At 43.2% G+C, this 17,760-nt stretch overlaps 2 protein-coding genes across 7 annotated transcripts in view; one reads left to right on the top strand and one right to left on the bottom strand.

The window, feature by feature from the left end:
• Nucleotides 1-202: 202 nt before the first annotated feature.
• LOC144891582 (protein FAM200C-like) lies at nt 203-1,774 on the top strand. The gene has a single exon (XM_078775197.1). The coding sequence runs from the start codon at nt 203-205 to the stop codon at nt 1,772-1,774; it is 1,572 nt and encodes a 523-aa protein (XP_078631323.1).
• A 4,992-nt stretch (nt 1,775-6,766) lies between these two features.
• LOC137424504 (pleckstrin homology domain-containing family G member 5) overlaps nt 6,767-17,760 on the bottom strand; it is a 143,020-nt gene continuing 132,026 nt past the window's right edge. For all 6 annotated transcript variants that reach the window (XM_068112012.2, XM_068112013.2, XM_068112016.2 and 3 more), the window contains one exon: nt 6,767-9,365. In XM_068112012.2, the coding sequence (XP_067968113.2) occupies nt 8,576-9,365 (790 nt within the window). In that variant the 3' untranslated portion in view covers nt 6,767-8,575. The remainder of the gene's footprint in view (nt 9,366-17,760) is intronic.

Here is a 17,760-nt window from a genome sequence, read left to right as displayed (position 1 = left end):
ATACGATGATTCGTACATCAAGTGGGGGTTCATGAAGTTTGTGGAAAAGGATGGGACTGTACGTCCGCAATGCGTTCTGTGTTACAAAGTGCTGGCGAAGGCGTCGATGAAGCCATCGAAGCTAAAAGCCCACCTCGACAGCACCCATCCGACTCATCAGAACGACTCTGAAGACGTGTTCTGAAGCAAGAAAGCTCACTTCATGGCGAAGGGTAGCTTGACTCAGCACGGGTTCCAACCGTCGACGAAGCCTAACCTTGAAGCCTCCTACGAAGTAGCGCTCCTCATTGCAAAAGACAAAAAGGCTCATACGATTGGCGAAACGCTTGTAAAGCCCTGCGCCGTGGTGATGGCGAACTTGGTTTGCGGACCCGAGGAGGCCAAGAAACTCAAGAGTGTTCCCCTGTGCAACAACACCATCAAGCGCAGAATTGAAGACATGTCAAAGGATATTGTGGCTCAGGTCACACAAGAACTCCGGGAATCGCGCTGCCGTTTCAGCTTGCAACTCGACGAATCCACCGACGTAGCGAGCTGCAGTCAATTGCTGGTTTTTGCACGCTACTTGGCGGGATTTGCTGTGAAGGAAGAGTTCCTGTTCTGTTCTCCTCTCAAAACAACAACCAAATCGGTGGACATTATGAATATCGTGAACCATTTCATGGAAGAAAACGGCATCGAGTGGACGAAGCTCAGATCGTTGTGTATGGATGGGGCCCCGGCGATGATGGGAAAGCGATCCGGGTTCGTTGCGCTGGTGAAAGACAAGTGCCCCGACGTCATCGTGACACACTGTGTGCTCCATCGCCACGCCCTTGCGACCAAGACGCTCCCCAAGGAGCTCGGTGATGTAATGGCTATCGTTGTCACAGCAGTGAACTTCATCCGCGCTCAGGCTCTCAACCACCGCCTCTTCCAGGTCTTCTGTGAAGACATCGATGCTGCATACACTCATCTTCTGTACTACACCGAGGTGCGTTGGCTATCCCGGGGCCAAATCCTGAACCGCGTCCTCCAGCTGCGTCAGGAGATTGAAATTTTCCTGCGTGAGAAAGGCAACGACTTTGCAGACTACTTCGGCGACCCTGTCTTCGTCGCGAGGCTTGCGTACATCAGCGACATTTTCGGGCACCTTAACGCTCTCAACATATCACTTCAAGGGAGCAGCCTCACGATCGTCGAAGCAGCGGAATGGATCAATTCGCTTCGAGAAAAGCTGCGGCTTTGGAGCAACCGCGTGGAGAAGCGGTCATTCGTCAACTTCCCGGAGCTCGCTCAAATCCTCGCGGATGACGACGCTCAGAATGATTTCTGCTCCACGCTTGTCGTCGACATCAAGGGTCATCTGAAGTCTCTGTCTGACAGTTTTGATGGATACTTTCCGAATCTGTCGGTCGATCCGTGGATACAGGATCCTTTCACGATTCTAATTGACGACATCGACGACGACAACGAGCTCAAGGATGATCTGATCGAGCTGAAGGCCTCTGGCCGCCTGAAGATGCAGTTCTCCAACGTCGCCAGTCCCTCGGAGTTTTGGGCAAGCAACTACGAGGCCTTCCCCAATCTAGCGGCGAAAGCGCTCCGAATGACACTGCCTTTCGTCACGACCTACCTCTGCGAAGCCGGGTTCTCCGCGTTGGTCGTCATGAAAACAAAGCTGCGGGCACACCTTGACGTCGGCCCCGACATGAGGATGGCCCTCTCCAAGACAGCTCCGAGGATCAAATGCCTCTTGGAGGAAAAACAGGAGCATCCGTCTCATCGTGTGTGATGGGTGATCGATGCGTGATACAATTCGTGATCTGATCTTGAAGTTTCCGAATAAATATTTGTTCATCTCTTGTTTTTTTCATGACAAGATTACACTATGAACTTGATCTTTTACGAAGCACTGTTATGCGTATTATAGTATAATAATAACTCAGATCGTGTCTCGAAAAGTTGGGGGTTCGTGGACACCTCTGACATCCACAGGGGGTTCGTGGGGGGATAAAGTTAGGGAAACACTGGCTTGGAGAAAGGGAAGAATGGGGTGGACAAAAGGTTTGATGGTGATTGGGTGAGGCGCAGTGAGGTGTTATTTGAGGAGGGGGAAGAGTGAGGCAGAAGGTTGAGGGAGATGAAGGTGAAAGTTGGAAGGGGGAAGAAGCGGGGAGGACGCTTTGAGGAGGAGGGGTGAGAGGGGAGTCTAGGAGGGGAGGAGTGAGGGAGGGTCTCGGAGCGGAGGGGTGTGGGGGGAGTTTAGGAGGGAAGGGGCAGGGGGGGGGAGATCTGAAAGGGATGGGTGATGGGGAAGATTTGGAGGGGAGGGGCAAGGGGGAAGATTTGAAAGGGATTTGGTGATGGGAAAGATTTGGAGGGGAGGGGCAAGGGGGAATATTTGAAAGAGATGGGTGATGGGGAAGATTTGGAGGGGAGGGGCAAGGGGGTGGATTTGGAGGGGAGGGGTGATGGGCAAGTTTTGAAGGGGAGGGGTGATGGGGAAGTTTTTGAGGGAAGGGGTGATGGGGAAGTTTTGGAGGGCAGGGGTGATGGGAAAGATTTGGAGGGGAGGGGTGAGATTGGATTTTGAAAAATGTACGATTAATGGGAAACGAACATTTCTTGCAAAATGAGTTTCTTGCGACCTTCGAGTCAAAAATACGTTTGAGGACGCTGAAGGATGGGTGGAGTGCAGGAGAGTTTAGGGAATGTAGAAAAGAGGAACTGTAACTGTAAGAGATGGAATTTTTTTTTGGAATGAATAGATTTGGTGAGCAAGTCGAAAGCATCCTTTTGTAGAACAAGAAGAAAAAGGTGTTGTCGGAATCGAACCGAATTTTCGGTATTGTGTAGCTAACTAACCTCATAGCTGATTATACATTATTTTCTATCTCATTTCACCTTCAGTAACCTTCCTTTTGACATTTGAAGGTCACAAAGGTCAAAGTTTCAAAGTTTGTCGGAATCTAACCGAATTTTCGGTATTGTGTAGCTAACTAACCTCATAGCTGATTATACATTATTTTCTATCTCATTTCAAGGTCAGTAACCTTCGTTTTGACATTTGAAGGTCACAAAGGTCAAAGTTTCAAAGTTGTCGGAATCTAACCGAATTTTCGGTATTGTGTAGCTAACTAACCTCATAACTGATTATACATTATTTTCTATCTCATTTCACCTTCAGTAACCTTCCTTTTGACATTTGAAGGTCACAAAGGTCAAAGTTTCAAAGTTTGTCGGAATCTAACCGAATTTTCGGTATTGTGTAGCTAACTAACCTCATAACTGATTATACATTATTTTCTATCTCATTTCACCTTCAGTAACCTTCCTTTTGACATTTGAAGGTCGCAAAGGTCAAAGTTTCAAAGTTGTCGGAATCTAACCGAATTTTCGGTATTGTGTAGCTAACTAACCTCATAACTGATTATACATTATTTTCTATCTCATTTCACCTTCAGTAACCTTCCTTTTGACATTTGAAGGTCACAAAGGTCAAAGTTTCAAAGTTGTCGGAATCTAACCGAATTTTCGGTATTGTGTAGCTAACTAACCTCATAACTGATTATACATTATTTTCTATCTCATTTCACCTTCAGTAACCTTCCTTTTGACATTTGAAGGTCACAAAGGTCAATGTTTCAAAGTTGTCGGAATCTAACCGAATTTTCGGTATTGTGTAGATAACTAACCTCATAGCTGATTATACATTATTTTCTATCTCATTTCAAGGTCAGTAACCTTCGTTTTGACATTTCCAGGCCAGCACCGCACACAATTACGTACAGCTGGCTCTTAAAGGCCTGCGCACGCAGCGCATTGGGGCCCTTTGTAAATAGGCATGTGCACCGCATGTCAGGGGCCGACAACCTGCCACGTGGGTCCCCGACCCCCCAGTCCGGGCCTGTTTCGGTTATAGTTTGTCCTTTGTCATTGAATACCGCTTGCTCGTGAACCATCGTCGTCTCCTGACTTTTTTTTTTTGTGTGTTTTTTTTTGTTTTGTTTCCATAATCGAGGCTCGTGTAAGAGCCGACACATTAAACATGAAAACGTGCACAGACACATAAAACATACAATGACGGGAGCGGGAGACAAGAGGGGGAGGGAGAGGGAAGCACACAAGCACAACAACAGTAGGGAAGAAGCATGTCGGTAGATCTGTGGAAGGGGGCGTGCTGGGGGAAGGGGGAGGGGTACACGGTATAAAGCAAATGAACACTACTAGGAATATTTTGCTCTACCTGAGATCCTTCTATATCTGAGACTTATTTTGCTCCACCTGAGATCCTTCTATACCTGAGAGTGAACACTATCTAGGCCTGGATATTTATCTCACTCAGATTCTCTAACTGCTTCCAGGTGTGTTCTTCAGTTACCAAGTTTCTTGTAGCGCGCCAGCTAGCTGTTTGGTAACTAAACACACCCCTGGTCTCCATCTTGGTCACTCAAACTTCCTCCAGAATATCACAATTATTTTCTTCCACAAAAGTAAATTATTCATTGATCCAGAAGACTTCCTGAAAATATTAATTCAAAATCTCCACTCTACCTTTATCTTTCATCTTCCAGTACAGTATTACCAATATAAGGGCTTTGTCTCCCTCACACAAGGATTACCTTACACAGCTCCTCTCATACAATGATTCCCTCATGCAAGGAATCCCTCACACCAACTCCCCTCAAATAAGGATTCCCTCACACAGCTCCTCTCATGCAAGGAATCCCTCACACCAACTCCCCTCAAATAAGGATTCCCTCACACAGCTCCTCTCATACAATGATTCCCTCACACAAGGATTCCCTCATACAAGCATTCCCTCACCCAGCTCCTGTCATACAAGCATTCCCTCACCCAGCTCCCCTCATACAAGGATTCCTCACACAACTTCCCTCAAGTTCTCAAAACTTGAAGGGCTGTATAGTTCTCAACTATCTTCAAGAATAAGCAGCTTTAATCCAGCAGAAACCATTTTTCAAATGTGACCATCTATTTATTACGTATGCATGGATGCTGGTGGAGAAGTGGGGCAGCAGAAGGTTGAGCTGGTGTGTACATGGTGCGCAGACGGGAAGGAACGATAACATTCGCATGCTCTCTATATAGTAGATGGCCCGAACAGAGATTTTGTGGAATAATCCAGGAAATAATGCTCTATAGTAAACTACAACGGTACTCGGTTGAGCACATACCTCCGCCAGGCCGAACAGTTTACGTTTTGTATCCACCTATAGGTCGGATCTGGATTCGGACCTGAACCAAAATCGAATCAGCTTGTCTTCGTCACCTAACCAACTCATCCACCATGTTTTGTCATAATTCGTCCACAACTTTAAAATATATATTCAAAAAAACATTTTCTTTCTTTGATCCAACATGGCTGCCAGACCATGTGACCTATGACGTCAAAAAATTACATTCTCCAATATAATTGTTGCGTAGATCATGCTGAAGAATGACGTCATCGTTAACACTTGTTCTCATTGTGGAGTTCTTTACAATGAACCTCATTTCAATTTTTCCATGGTGCGGGTTCGGAGATATAGAGGTGCAAAGTTTTTCCAAGATGGCGCCCATACCACGTGACCTATGTTCATCGTAATTATCACCAATTTTTTTTTACATGAACAGGCGCATACTCCGGTGAAAATTTCGTGTCAATCGGACCAATGGTTGCCGAAAAAAAAAGAATTTTTAAAATGCAGACACATACGTACGTGCCCGATCGCTTCACCCCGCTTTTCGCTTCGAGAGGGTGGGCGGGGTAATAACAAAAACGTAACATGTAAAGTAATGCACAGTACTGTAGTGTATTCACTGACGATGGTCGTGGGTGGAGCTTGTGGAGGTGGGGTGGGAGTGGTTGGCCTAATGCAAGGAGGAGGAAGAGGATGGAGCAGCATCCACCTCCGTCAACTCCTCTGCGGCATCGTCAACACTGTAATTCCTCCTGGGATTGTTCACTGGCCATTTTGTCCGCATTAATTTTTTTTGTCCACAGGCTCATTAGCAGGACATTTATCACTCATGTCCAACGGAAATTAGCTTCACAAAAATGAGCGTAGTTCACCAGGTGATTGCTGAAGAAAGACTAAGAGTGCGTGGGTAGGGGAAGTGTTCTTTTTCGGAACAACCATGTGTTACGGAGCGTTACAGAGGAGGAGGGGTTGTTTATAGCTATTGCCCAATGAATACTCTGGTTACCTCTATAATAGTCACAACAGTTACATCCTTACGCGTACGGTACTGTATACAGTACCATCCGCCGGGAACTGGCGACGTTATATGGAAACGTCACGATGTTGTATGAGATTGATCAGTGACGTTACAGTAAAACGACGTTGTATGAGACGTTACTGTATCCGAACCTGAGTCTTCACTAAAATCGAATCAATTCTTCCTTATCACACACCCAACCAGTCATAGGGCATCCACAACTTTTTTTTAGACATCAGTGCTCTATATATATATCGTTTTTGGCCCCATCTTTTAATGGTGAAGAATGACTTGAAATTCTCCGATCTGGAACCGGATCTTCATCAAAATATAATCAATTATTCCTTGTCACACACCCAACATGTCCACCAAATTTCGTCCGAATTGGTCCATACCTTTTTGAGATGTTCTGCTCGCAGACAGACAGGGGTGAAAACATAACCTCGGTCGACTTCCGGTGGTGGAGGTGACAATGGATTTCCACAAAGAATATGATTTTGTGAGTCTCCTAATTATTAAGAACTGTTAGAACGTGCAACAAAAGAAATGAAGGTTCTCAGAGACTTGCTTCGCCCAGGTATATTTTCAGGATTGTGAAAGAGACATAATTCTTGGAGCTTCCAGAAACAAGTACAGTTGCTACAACGGGACATCAACAGATATTTCAATATAGCTTACTCCAAAAAAAATTAAATAAAAACTCTGCACGTTAGTCAAAAAATAATTTAATCCATTGTAGATAATTGACATGAATAACTGCTGTTCGGAAGCAAAACAGACACGTAGTTTCTCTCCCTTTCCAGTTGGTGTTGGAGAAGTTGTTAGAATCCAGAATTGGGAATACCAGGACCATCTAAGACATTCCCCGTGGACACAAAGAGTCAGAGGCCCAGCAAGAAGCTGAAATGAGTCAGCAGTGGGAGTAAGTGAAGGAAAGCACAATTCCCATTTGTGTGAGACACCAAAGGTATTACGTTACATAAGAATATAGCGGAAAAAGTTTCACAAGATCCTGTTTGAGGCCTACATTAGGGTGAGTGCTTCAGGTGATATTAGCGTATTATGGAAGGAGTTCGGCAGCGAAGGCAAACAAAATAACGAGGTCGCATTATCTTACGCACTATCACGTGACATTATTCACGCACAGCTTAAAAAAAATAAACAATCTGATGGTCCATTTTTTGAACGGTGGATTATAAGACGACACCGGGGAAAACACTTATCACGGGTTCTGGGCCCACAAGTCGGGGCCTGGTAACCTGAATAAAGTCTGGGCCTGGTAACATGAATAAAGTCTGGGCCTGGTAACATGAATAAAGTCTGGGGCTGGTAACATGAATAGAGTTGGCAGGTCGAGATGAACCAGATGATGAATGAGGGTTTTATAGTCTTCGATGGTGTGCATTTTAATTGCTTATAGTGACAAACAGACAAACTTCCACAAGTATTAGCATTGTACTAGCTGCTCTGGGTAAACAACACCGACTAAATGTATTTCAAAGAAATATTGATTTTCATTTGACGGACCGTACTCTTTACAGAGCGTTGGTGCCACCAAAAGGTTTCTTGGCAAGGCTTATACTGGGCGGTTTGATGATTTTTACATTCCACTTGTACTGTATTGGAAATCCGCTTTCGGATACGAGGATATTCATATACTGTCTATTGCAACTGTCGCTACACATATATAATCTACCTTTGGAGACTTATGGGTGCTCATTCTGTTTGATTGATTGATTCATGAACAAATTCATTTCCTCCTCTGCATTACAACCCCAAGCCTGGTGTTGGCTTAGCGGTTAGGGTGCCGGCTTGGGATCCTAGGATCCTGGGTTCGAATCCCGGTCGATCGCTGAATTAACACCAGGGGGGTTGACTCAGCCTGTCATCCTTCCGAGGTCGGAAAATTGAGCACCAGTTCTCTGGTAATTCCCTGTGTCGCAAGAGGTGACGAACAGGGTTGGCGGCAGGAAGGACATCCGGCCGTAAAACATTGCTTCAAAAAGGGGACCACGGTGCCCAAAAAGGCCAACCCCTGCTCTGCGGGGAAAAATGACCTCTAAAGGTGGTTCTTCTTCTTTCTTCTCTGCATTACAAGCCCCTCTCGCCCATCCACCAATTTTCCATCTCGCCCATCCACCACTTTTCCATCATCCTGATATTTCAGTTGCAGTACCTATGCATTCCTCTTGAGCAGTGCAGCAGTGGAGGAAAGTAACTCCAGTGCTCTCTAACAGCTCACAGAGTCGTGGAATTTTACAATGTGTTGCAAATAGGACAAATACTTCACATGCACATGTGATTTTGCCAGGGTTTCTTTTCCGATGCTTAATGGAAAGGGAATTGGTCAATTTTTCCACTTTCAAGGAGCCGTTCAATGTCCACTGCTCCACGGAAGGCCACCATTATCACACTCCGCTCCACGAGCACCGTTCAACGTCGCTTTGCTCATCGGTCCATCCGCCGGAGATCTTTGAGGCCTCACATTTTCACATTTGCAGGAACTCTGCAAAAGTGTCGTATCAGGTTTCATGCTCAGAGCTGGCTCAACATTTTCACTTAGTGCCTCATTCTCCTTTCTCAGTTCAGTATGGGTGCCATCCGTGTCGGTCTGTTTTTGGCAATTGCCCCCATTTGCAGGATTTGAAATTCCTTGTTGCTGGTCGCAGCAATCATGCGACGAACCAGAAACAATGGGTAGAAGGTCACTCCCGGATGCGGACTTGGTCATTGCTAGGCCTGACACGGAAGTTGTCGATTCGCTGGACACATCCAGCAGGCTCTGACTGTGACTCAGCATACCATAACACGGCTTACCGAAGGCTTTCGGTTGTTCTCTTGCATGATCATCTGGTAGGCAAGTATCTGAGGTCCAGTTAAAAACGCTTCCTGTGGGCAAAAGCATTTGCAATGGTTTCCATTGTTTTGGGTGATAGTTTGGAAATTTTGGCAAAGCCTTCTGGTCTTCCATGACATGCTTGGCTAAGGCCGCGGGCATGTGTCGTCTGCCGTAGTGTGCCATGCAGGAACGGGCACGTCTCACCCCTCCTTCGGGGAAGCCTGCGCCGGTATCCATGGACCTGAGGAATTCGGTATCGTCCAACCATGGGCCTACTGTGGAGGTAACCACCAGTTTTGGAGCTTGAGTGCCCTTGCGTGCCATCCTGGGGGCAGGAACACACCAATATGTACACCATAACATTTCCTTAACAACACCATTTGTATTACTATTGTACAGATACAGTACGAATACTTTCTTTAGCAGTTGCTGTATTCCAACATGTGTCACAGTGCCCAACTTTGTCATTTAGTGAGATGTGAGAAGTCTGCCTGGATTGTTATATGGCGAACCAATACTAACTGCACATTTTCACGTCATTTCACGGAGTTACATAAAGTAAAAACCCGAGAACCCTATCCCGAACCCTAACCCTAACCGCACATTTTCACGTCATTTCACGGAGTTACATAAAGTAAAAACCCAGGAACCCTATCCCTAACCCTGACCCTAACTGCACATTTTCACGTCATTTCACGGAGTTACATAAAGTAAAAACCCGAGAACTCTAACCCAAACCCCAACCCTAACAACCCTAACCGTACATTTTCACGTCATTTCACGGAGTTACATAAAGTAAAAACCCGAGAACCCTATCAAAAACTCTGAACCGCATGGTTAACCATTATACCGCTTTATCTCAAAATGCAGCATTATCTTTCCACAAGAGGCACCTGCACGTGGCTAACGTTACACCGAAACGCCAAATTCATTCAGATTCATTACTTTGTTAACCAGATTGCTCATGGAACTAGAAAACGCCACTTGGTCGAGAGCATACCTCCGCCAGGCTAAACAGTTTACCTTTTGTATCCCACTGCAAGGCCAGATCTGGAATTGGACCTTCATCAACATTTTATCACTTTGTCCTTGTCACACCCAACCTGTCAACAAAATTTCGGCCAAATCTACAACTTTTTGAGATATCCTGCTCACAGATAGACAACCAGACAGGGCTGAAAACATAATCTGCGTCCACCTTTGGTAGCGGAGGTAATTGCACTGCAAGTGTACATTGAAAAACGTTTCGAGTAAATGACAAGAAAACTCGAACAGGTACGTACAAAATAAGGTACAAGAAGGAACTGCAATATTATCATATAAAGATCTCTCTTAAAATGCAGCACACCCTAACCAAAAGAATGTGGTAACTGTTGCCTCCACATCCGAAACCGCTTTAATAAGTGCATTTCCAAGAAGTCCAAAGCGGTATTTCCCTCTGCCACACCATAGGTAGCTCTTTATATTTATTTATACAGTGTCTAAGGCTCAATAAGTACCTTGTGCATACATCTACGACATGCCAGACAACGACATCGGGAGATATCAGTGCACTTTCACAAGAACTTCAGGAAATCCTCACACAACGGACAAATTAGACTGTAGTTTACTTGATTTGTCAGTTGTTTACTAATGTCCATGTAATCATGTAAAAGTATGCTGATATCTATTGGTGTCTTTGTCCTGCAAGTAGATTTATGTACAAACTCCATCATGAGGCTCAGATCACTGTTAAAACTAGAACGACACTTGGTCGAGCGCATATCTCCGCCAGGCTGACCAGTTTACGTTTTGTATCCCACTGATAGACCGGATCTGGATTCGGACCTGGAGCAAAATCGAATCAGCTTGTTCCTGTCACTTACCCAACTCATCCAGCAAGTTTTGTCATAATCCATCCGCAACCTTTTGAGATATCATGATATACAATACTGTATATCGTTTTTTGGCCCATTCTCTCAATGGTGAAGAATCACTTTAAAAATTTGGTATTCAGATCCGGATTCGGGTCTTCGCCCAAATCGAATCAATTTGTCCTTGTCAGACACCCAACCTCTCCATCAAGTTTCGTCTGAATCCGTCCATAACTTTTTTGCGATATCCTGCTATATGTTGGTTTTAGCCCTATCTCCCAGGAAGGGCATCCGGCCATAAAAACATTGCCTCAAATAGGGAACCATGATTGTCATGGGGCCCGCAAGGCTAACCCCCGCTCTAGCGGGGAAAATGGCCTTAAAACGATCATTCATTCATTCATTCCCAATGGTGAAGAATCACTTAAAAAAATTAAATAATGCTCATATCCGAATCCACATTCAGATCTTCACCAAAATCGTATCTATTTGTCCTTGTCAGACAACCAACCAGTCCACCAAGTTTCGTCCGAATCCGTCCATAACTTTCTGAGATATCCTTTTCACAGACAATCAAACAATCAGACAGGAGTGAAAACAAAATAATAAATAAACAAGAAGACGTCATACGGAGCATGATACTTGCAAAATCCACCCCCCCCCCCCAAAAGTTTTCCATTGATACAGCAAATTGTCCATTTCATGAAGATTAAAATTTACAATCTTGATCAAAGCTCAGGTCAACAGGATGAAAAATGACGATTTTTCCGATGAAAAATGATGATTTTGGAAGGTTGACCTTGAGTTGACCTTTGACCTTTTGACCTCAAAAATAGTTAGTTTCCCTATTTAGTGACTCAATGTGCAAATGCTGTTCAATTTTCAAGTCAATCTTATGAAAATTGAGGATATTAAAAATTTGGCCTATGTTGACCTTTTGGCCTATGTTGACCTCAAAAATAGATGGTGGTTGAATTCAGTGACTATATATATAAATCCTCTTAGAAGTTCAAGTCAATCAAATGAAAATTGGTGATTTTAGAAATTTGGCCTATGTTGACCTTTTGGCCTGTGTTTACCTAAAATATAATACGTGGTTGAATTCAGTGACCAGATTTGCAAGTCATTTTCAAATTTCAAGTCAATCGGATGAAAATTGAGGATTTTAGAAATTTGGCCTTTGTTGACCTTTTGGCCGATGTTGACCTCAAAAATACTTGGTGGTTGAATTCAGTGACCAGATATGCAAGTCCTCTTCAAATTTGAAGTCAATTAGATGAAAATTGAGGATTTTAGAAATGTGGCCCATGTTGACCTTTTGGCCTATGTTGACCTCAAATATACTTGGTGGTTGAATTCAGTGACCAGATATGCAAATCCTCTTCAAATTTCAAGTCAATTGGATGAAAAATGAGGATTTTAGAAATTTGGCCTATGTTGACCTTTTGGCCTATGTTGACCTCAAAAATACTTGGTGGGTGAATTCAGTGACCAGATATGCAAATGTTGTTCAATTTTCAAGTCAATCAGATGAAAATTGAGGATTTTAGAAATTTGGCCTATGTTGACCTTTTGGCCGATGTTGACCTAAAAAACTTGGTGGTTGAATTCATTGACCAGATATGCACGTCTTCTTCAAATTTCAAGTCAATCGGATGAAAATTGAGGATTTTAGAAATTTGGCCTATGTTGATCTTTTGTCCTATGTTGACCTCAAAAATACTTGGTGGTTGAATTCAGTGACAAGATATGCAAGTCCTCTTCAAATTTCAAGTCAATTGGATGAAAATTGAGGATTTTAGAAATTTGGCCTATGTTGACCTTTTGGCCTATGTTGACCTTTTGGCCTATGTTCACCTAAAATATAATTTGTGGTTGAATTCAGTGACCAGATATGCATGTCCTCTTCAAATTTCAAGTCAATTGGATGAAAATTGAGGATTTTAGAAATTTGGCCTATGTTGACCTTTTGGCCTATGTTGACCTTTTGGCCTATGCTGACCTCAAGAATACTTTGTGGTTGAATTCAGTGACCAGATATGCAAGTCCTCTTCAAATTTCAAGTCAATTGGATGAAAATTGAGGATTTTAGAAATTTGGCCTATGTTGACCTCAAGAATACTTGGTGGTTGAATTCAGTGACCAGATATGCAAGTCCTCTTCAAATTTCAAGTCAATTGGATGAAAATTGAGGATTTTAGAAATTTGGCCTATGTTGACCTTTTGGCCTATGTTGACCTCAAGAATACTTGGTGGTTGAATTCAGTGACCAGATATGCAAGTCCTCTTCAAATTTCAAGTCAATTGGATGAAAATTGAGGATTTTAGAAATTTGGCCTATGTTGACCTTTTGGCCTATGGTGACCTCAAGAATACTTGGTGGTTGAATTCAGTGACCAGATATGCAAGTTCTCTTCAAATTTCAAGTCAATTGGATGAAAATTGAGGATTTTAGAAATTTGGCCAAAGTTGGTGACCTTTGGGCTATGTTGACCTTTTGACCTATTGACCACAAAAACAATAGGCTTCTTGCTTTTGACCAAATCTACCGTTTGGTGAAGATTCGTGAAGATCGGTTGAAAATTGTGACCTGTAGGCCGGTGACAAACAGGCAAACAGACAAACACACAGACAGACAGAACCACAAACACAACCGACCAATATACTTGAAAAATCTTCGATTTTGAAAGTAATAAAATAATAAAAAATAATATAATAAATAATAATAATAATAATAATAATAAATAATAAATAATAATAATAAAATAAATAAAACCTGTGCCCACATTCGCTGGTGGAAGCAAACGGTTCAATAATAAAAGACTGGTGACAATGAAAAAAGCACAGCAAGGTTAACAAATAACTATACTAATAACAAATAGGTTAACAAAGTAACAAATTAAGGTTAACAAATGAATAATTATTAATTAATTAATTAATTAATTATTAACCTATTCATTAAGATTAACAAACAGCTGAAAATTGAATGATAAGAACACGAATGGCAGCAGAACCCTGACAAGGAAAACAGAAGATGTCAATCTTAACTTAACATCTACTTGGGAGGGATATATGGGATATATGGGATATATCTACTTGGGAGGGATATATGGGGTTTGCAAATCAATAAATTTGAAGTTGGGACAAAATAAAACAACTGGAGGTAAACAGGGATAATTTGTCTCGGCTAACGCTCTGCACTGGCAGGTTGGTGCGGGTACAGCGACATATAAACAGCTCTCACCGTGCAGACAGTCATAGTGTCTGCACCTCTGTTTCCCCGTCCCCCTATCATTCCTTCTCTCCTCCTTCTGTGTCACTCCCACTCTCTCCCTCTGCAAATTGCTGACGTCTTTGCCTCCGCAACCACGGGCATCGTTTAATCCTCGTTATTTGTCCTCCACGTCTGTGGGGATCCCTTTTATAACCCAGCCCCACGGGGTGCAGTTTTGGAGCACCTGGTGCAGAGTACCCATGCACCGCACAAATAATCCCATCCAATGGAGTGCTGGGATTCTGCACCGATCGAACCGGGCTCAGGTGGCTTGGCAGAGATTGATGGCGGAGCTTGAATTGAATGTGTGAGCCGTTGGTTGTTATCTCCATAATTCGGGTTTCAGAAGGTGGAACGGAGTCCTCCGAGGTCTCGAAGTATCCACCTTCGTTTCGGTGTTGGTGTGTGTGTCTGTGTGTGTGTGCAATAATAATCATAAAAAGGAGGGAGTGTCGCTGGGTAAACACAGAGTTTCTATCTATATAAGAAATATCTTCCCCCATCCAAAACCTTGATCTTTTCTACCCCCGTTAATTCACCCCAGATCCACTTTTTTGAAATTCCAACTTCTTTCCTGGAAGTCCTTGCAGTGTCCATGTGTTTTATACCTCTCCCACTCCCACCCCCTCCCCTTCCCACGCCTCCTCCCCCCAAGCCCTCTCCCTCCCACAGATCTCCCGATGTCCCTGCTCTCAAATGTTGTGTTTGTGTGCTTCCCCCTCTCTCCCCATCTTGTCTACCGCTCCCCTTATTATATGTTTTATGTGTCCGTTTTTTTGTGATTAATGTTAGCTCTTTCATGAGCCTCGATCTTGTATCCAAAAAAAAAAGAAAAAAAAGAAAGTCGTATCATCTTACAGGAGTCCTTGCAATTCTAACCGATTGACAGAAGGCCTCCTGTGCATGGTTACGAAGCCGCAGCCGGACAAAGCGAAGCGCACAACACTGGACTAATGGTGGCATCGTCTATAACACGTACTTACACGCCACATGGAGCCCCACACTCTTTCCGGTGCACATAACATTTTCCAAAGCAAGTCATTATCTTGGTTTTACTTTGATACTATTTTTTTAGTATTTACCGTGCAAGGAAAGTGCACGTAGGCAAAGGCCATTGCTGTGCAGTATCCACTTCCCAGAATAGATTTCAAAATCAAATTTGCGGCAGTCCATTCAATACCTCCATTTGCCGTAATGATATTGTTACTCACTTACATTTTAATGTCACTTACTTGCATCTCATTCCTAAATAAAACGAAAGATCCACTTCTCATATTATCTGTTGAAAGGGCTTTATATACTACAGCTATACTAGCAGAAGCACCCGGCGTTGCCGGGCGGTGGGGAGAAGGGGAGGGGTGGAAGGGGAGGGGAGGGGATGATGGGGTGAGAGGGGGGAAGAAGAGGGTGGAGGGGGGAAGGGGGGAAGGGTAGGGGTGGAAGGTGGAGGGAGGGGGAAAGGGGGGGGGAAGGGGGGAAGGGGGGAAGGGGGAGGAGTGTAGGGGGGAAGGTGGAGGGAGGGGGGAAGGGGGGGGGAAGGGGGGAAGGGGGGAAGGGGGAGGGAGGGGGAGGAGTGTAGGGGGGGAAGGTGGAGGGGAGAAGAGGGAGAGGGAGGGGAGGGGGAGGAGGCAGGAGAGGAAGGGGATTCATATAGATGCTGGTTTGTGAATGCGGCGTTCATCACGTTTCTGAGTTAAGTGTCATGCCAATCAGGAAGAAGAAGAAGCCGTACTACCAACTTCGTACACTTCCGGAATTGTTTGATTTATTTGTATTCAAATGTCTGGTGATTGTTTTGTATTTATTTATGCGAATGTGTTCTCGTGTATAACTGTCATTAATTTGAAAAGGCTTCGGCACTATCGAGCGAATGTTTAAAAAAAAAATTTAACTCCAAAAAGAACGAACTTAATTTTTTCAATTTTTGTTGTTGTTGTTGTTGTTGTTGTTGTTGTTGTTGTTTTTGGCCTAAAACACTCCCAGGCACTCACTGATGAACCTCTGAAAGTTTGATGAAGATCCGTTCAGCCATCTCTCAATAAAACGCGGACACACACAGACAACTCGCGTTTATATATATATACACAAAGAATTAAGTTAAGCACCCCTACACAACGAATTAAGGTAAGCACCCCCTAATATATATTCTTTGTGTATATGTATACATTGGCATATATTCTAAGGTATGTGAGATCAAATAATGAGTGGTATGACATTAGCAATTATCCATTGATGAAATGCAGATGAGTGCACTCGTAGGGTTGAGTTGGGTTGAGTAGTGATCCGATCACGTGGGTCCTACACACGTTATTGACGCAAAGATCGCTAGAGGTCTTCTCAGAACAATGACTGTACGTTAGAAAACATAAACGTCATCCACACTGTCCGTGATGGACCTATAGCTCCATACTTAAATTGAGGTGAAAATATGCCTAAAATTCCCAAAAAATTTCACCTTAAATTATTCAGAATAAAATATTGAAAACGGCATGATTGTTATGTTTTTATGTGACCATAATATCACTTCTCCAGAAAATATAGCAATATCATGGGTATATTACACTGTTTTGACGACAACAAACTTGTAATGTGCGAGGTTGAAAAAAAACGGGGGGGGGTGCTTAACTTAATTCTTTGTGTATATATACCATATAAAACACAGTGTGTGTGTGTGTCTGTCCCCCTTCATAAGGCTAGGTTTTAAAGGCTTTGGGTTGTGCTTTAGGAGGGATTGAGGCCTTTAAATTTAATGACGTCATGAAACTTTGAATTTAATTCAAAAATTGATCCAGACGTCTATTCTCTTTCAAACATTCGAACCGATAGAGGTAGTTATTTATCACAGCATCTGTATAATTTTCACCCTTTTACTCAACTCCGTTTCGCTGTTATTTGGTGGAGCAAAAAGTCAACTGAGCTTTGTAGATATTTAGATAACATCCCAAAATGTCTTTTTGAGTGAGGTTCGATGTTATTAGCCCGACCCCGTGCAGCGGAACACGGGGTTTTGGAAATCATGTGTGTGCGTGTGTCCATGTCAGGGCTGTAACCTTTTTACAATTCGAGTTTTGTGATCAAAGTTTCACCAAAGCTTTATTATGAGAATGTGGAGAGGCAAATTTAGGTCAACGTCATAAAATCGTCAATTTTCATCCGATTGACCTGAAATGTAAAGAATTTGCATATTGAGTCACCGAATTGGTTCACCAAACAAAAGCTAGAAGCTGATTGTTTTTTTTTTGTTTTTTTTAGATGAAAAGGTCAAAGGTCAAGGTCACAAAATTGTCAATTCCCATCAGATTAACTTGAAGTTTGAGCATGGTTTGTAGACTGAGTCATTGAAGCATATTGCTTTTGATGTCAAAAGGTCAAGATGGTCTAAAATCGTCATTTTTAATGGTATTTCCTTTTAGCTGTTTTTGTCATGTTTCGTATGCGGAAGAAAAAGTGTGAATACAAAGAGGATGTGGAGGGGCTTTGCATTTTCAGATGCTTTCTAGTTCCCATTTGGACATTCAAATTATTATCCTTTTCAAAGGACAGCGTGCGTATTCTAGGATGTACAATATTGCCTCTGGTTGGCCTGGCACTAG

Source organism: Myxine glutinosa, chromosome 4, assembly GCF_964187855.1.
Source record: "Myxine glutinosa chromosome 4, kmMyxGlut1.1, whole genome shotgun sequence".
Lineage (NCBI taxonomy): Eukaryota > Metazoa > Chordata > Myxini > Myxiniformes > Myxinidae > Myxine > Myxine glutinosa.
Note: the sequence above shows the minus strand (reverse complement) of the source record. Positions and strands in the feature narration are given on the sequence as shown.

Bases quoted from the DNA above. Each gene is read 5' to 3' on its own strand.
- LOC144891582 (XM_078775197.1), top strand. From the start codon at position 203: ATGGCGAAGGGTAGCTTGACTCAGCACGGGTTCCAACCGTCGACGAAG.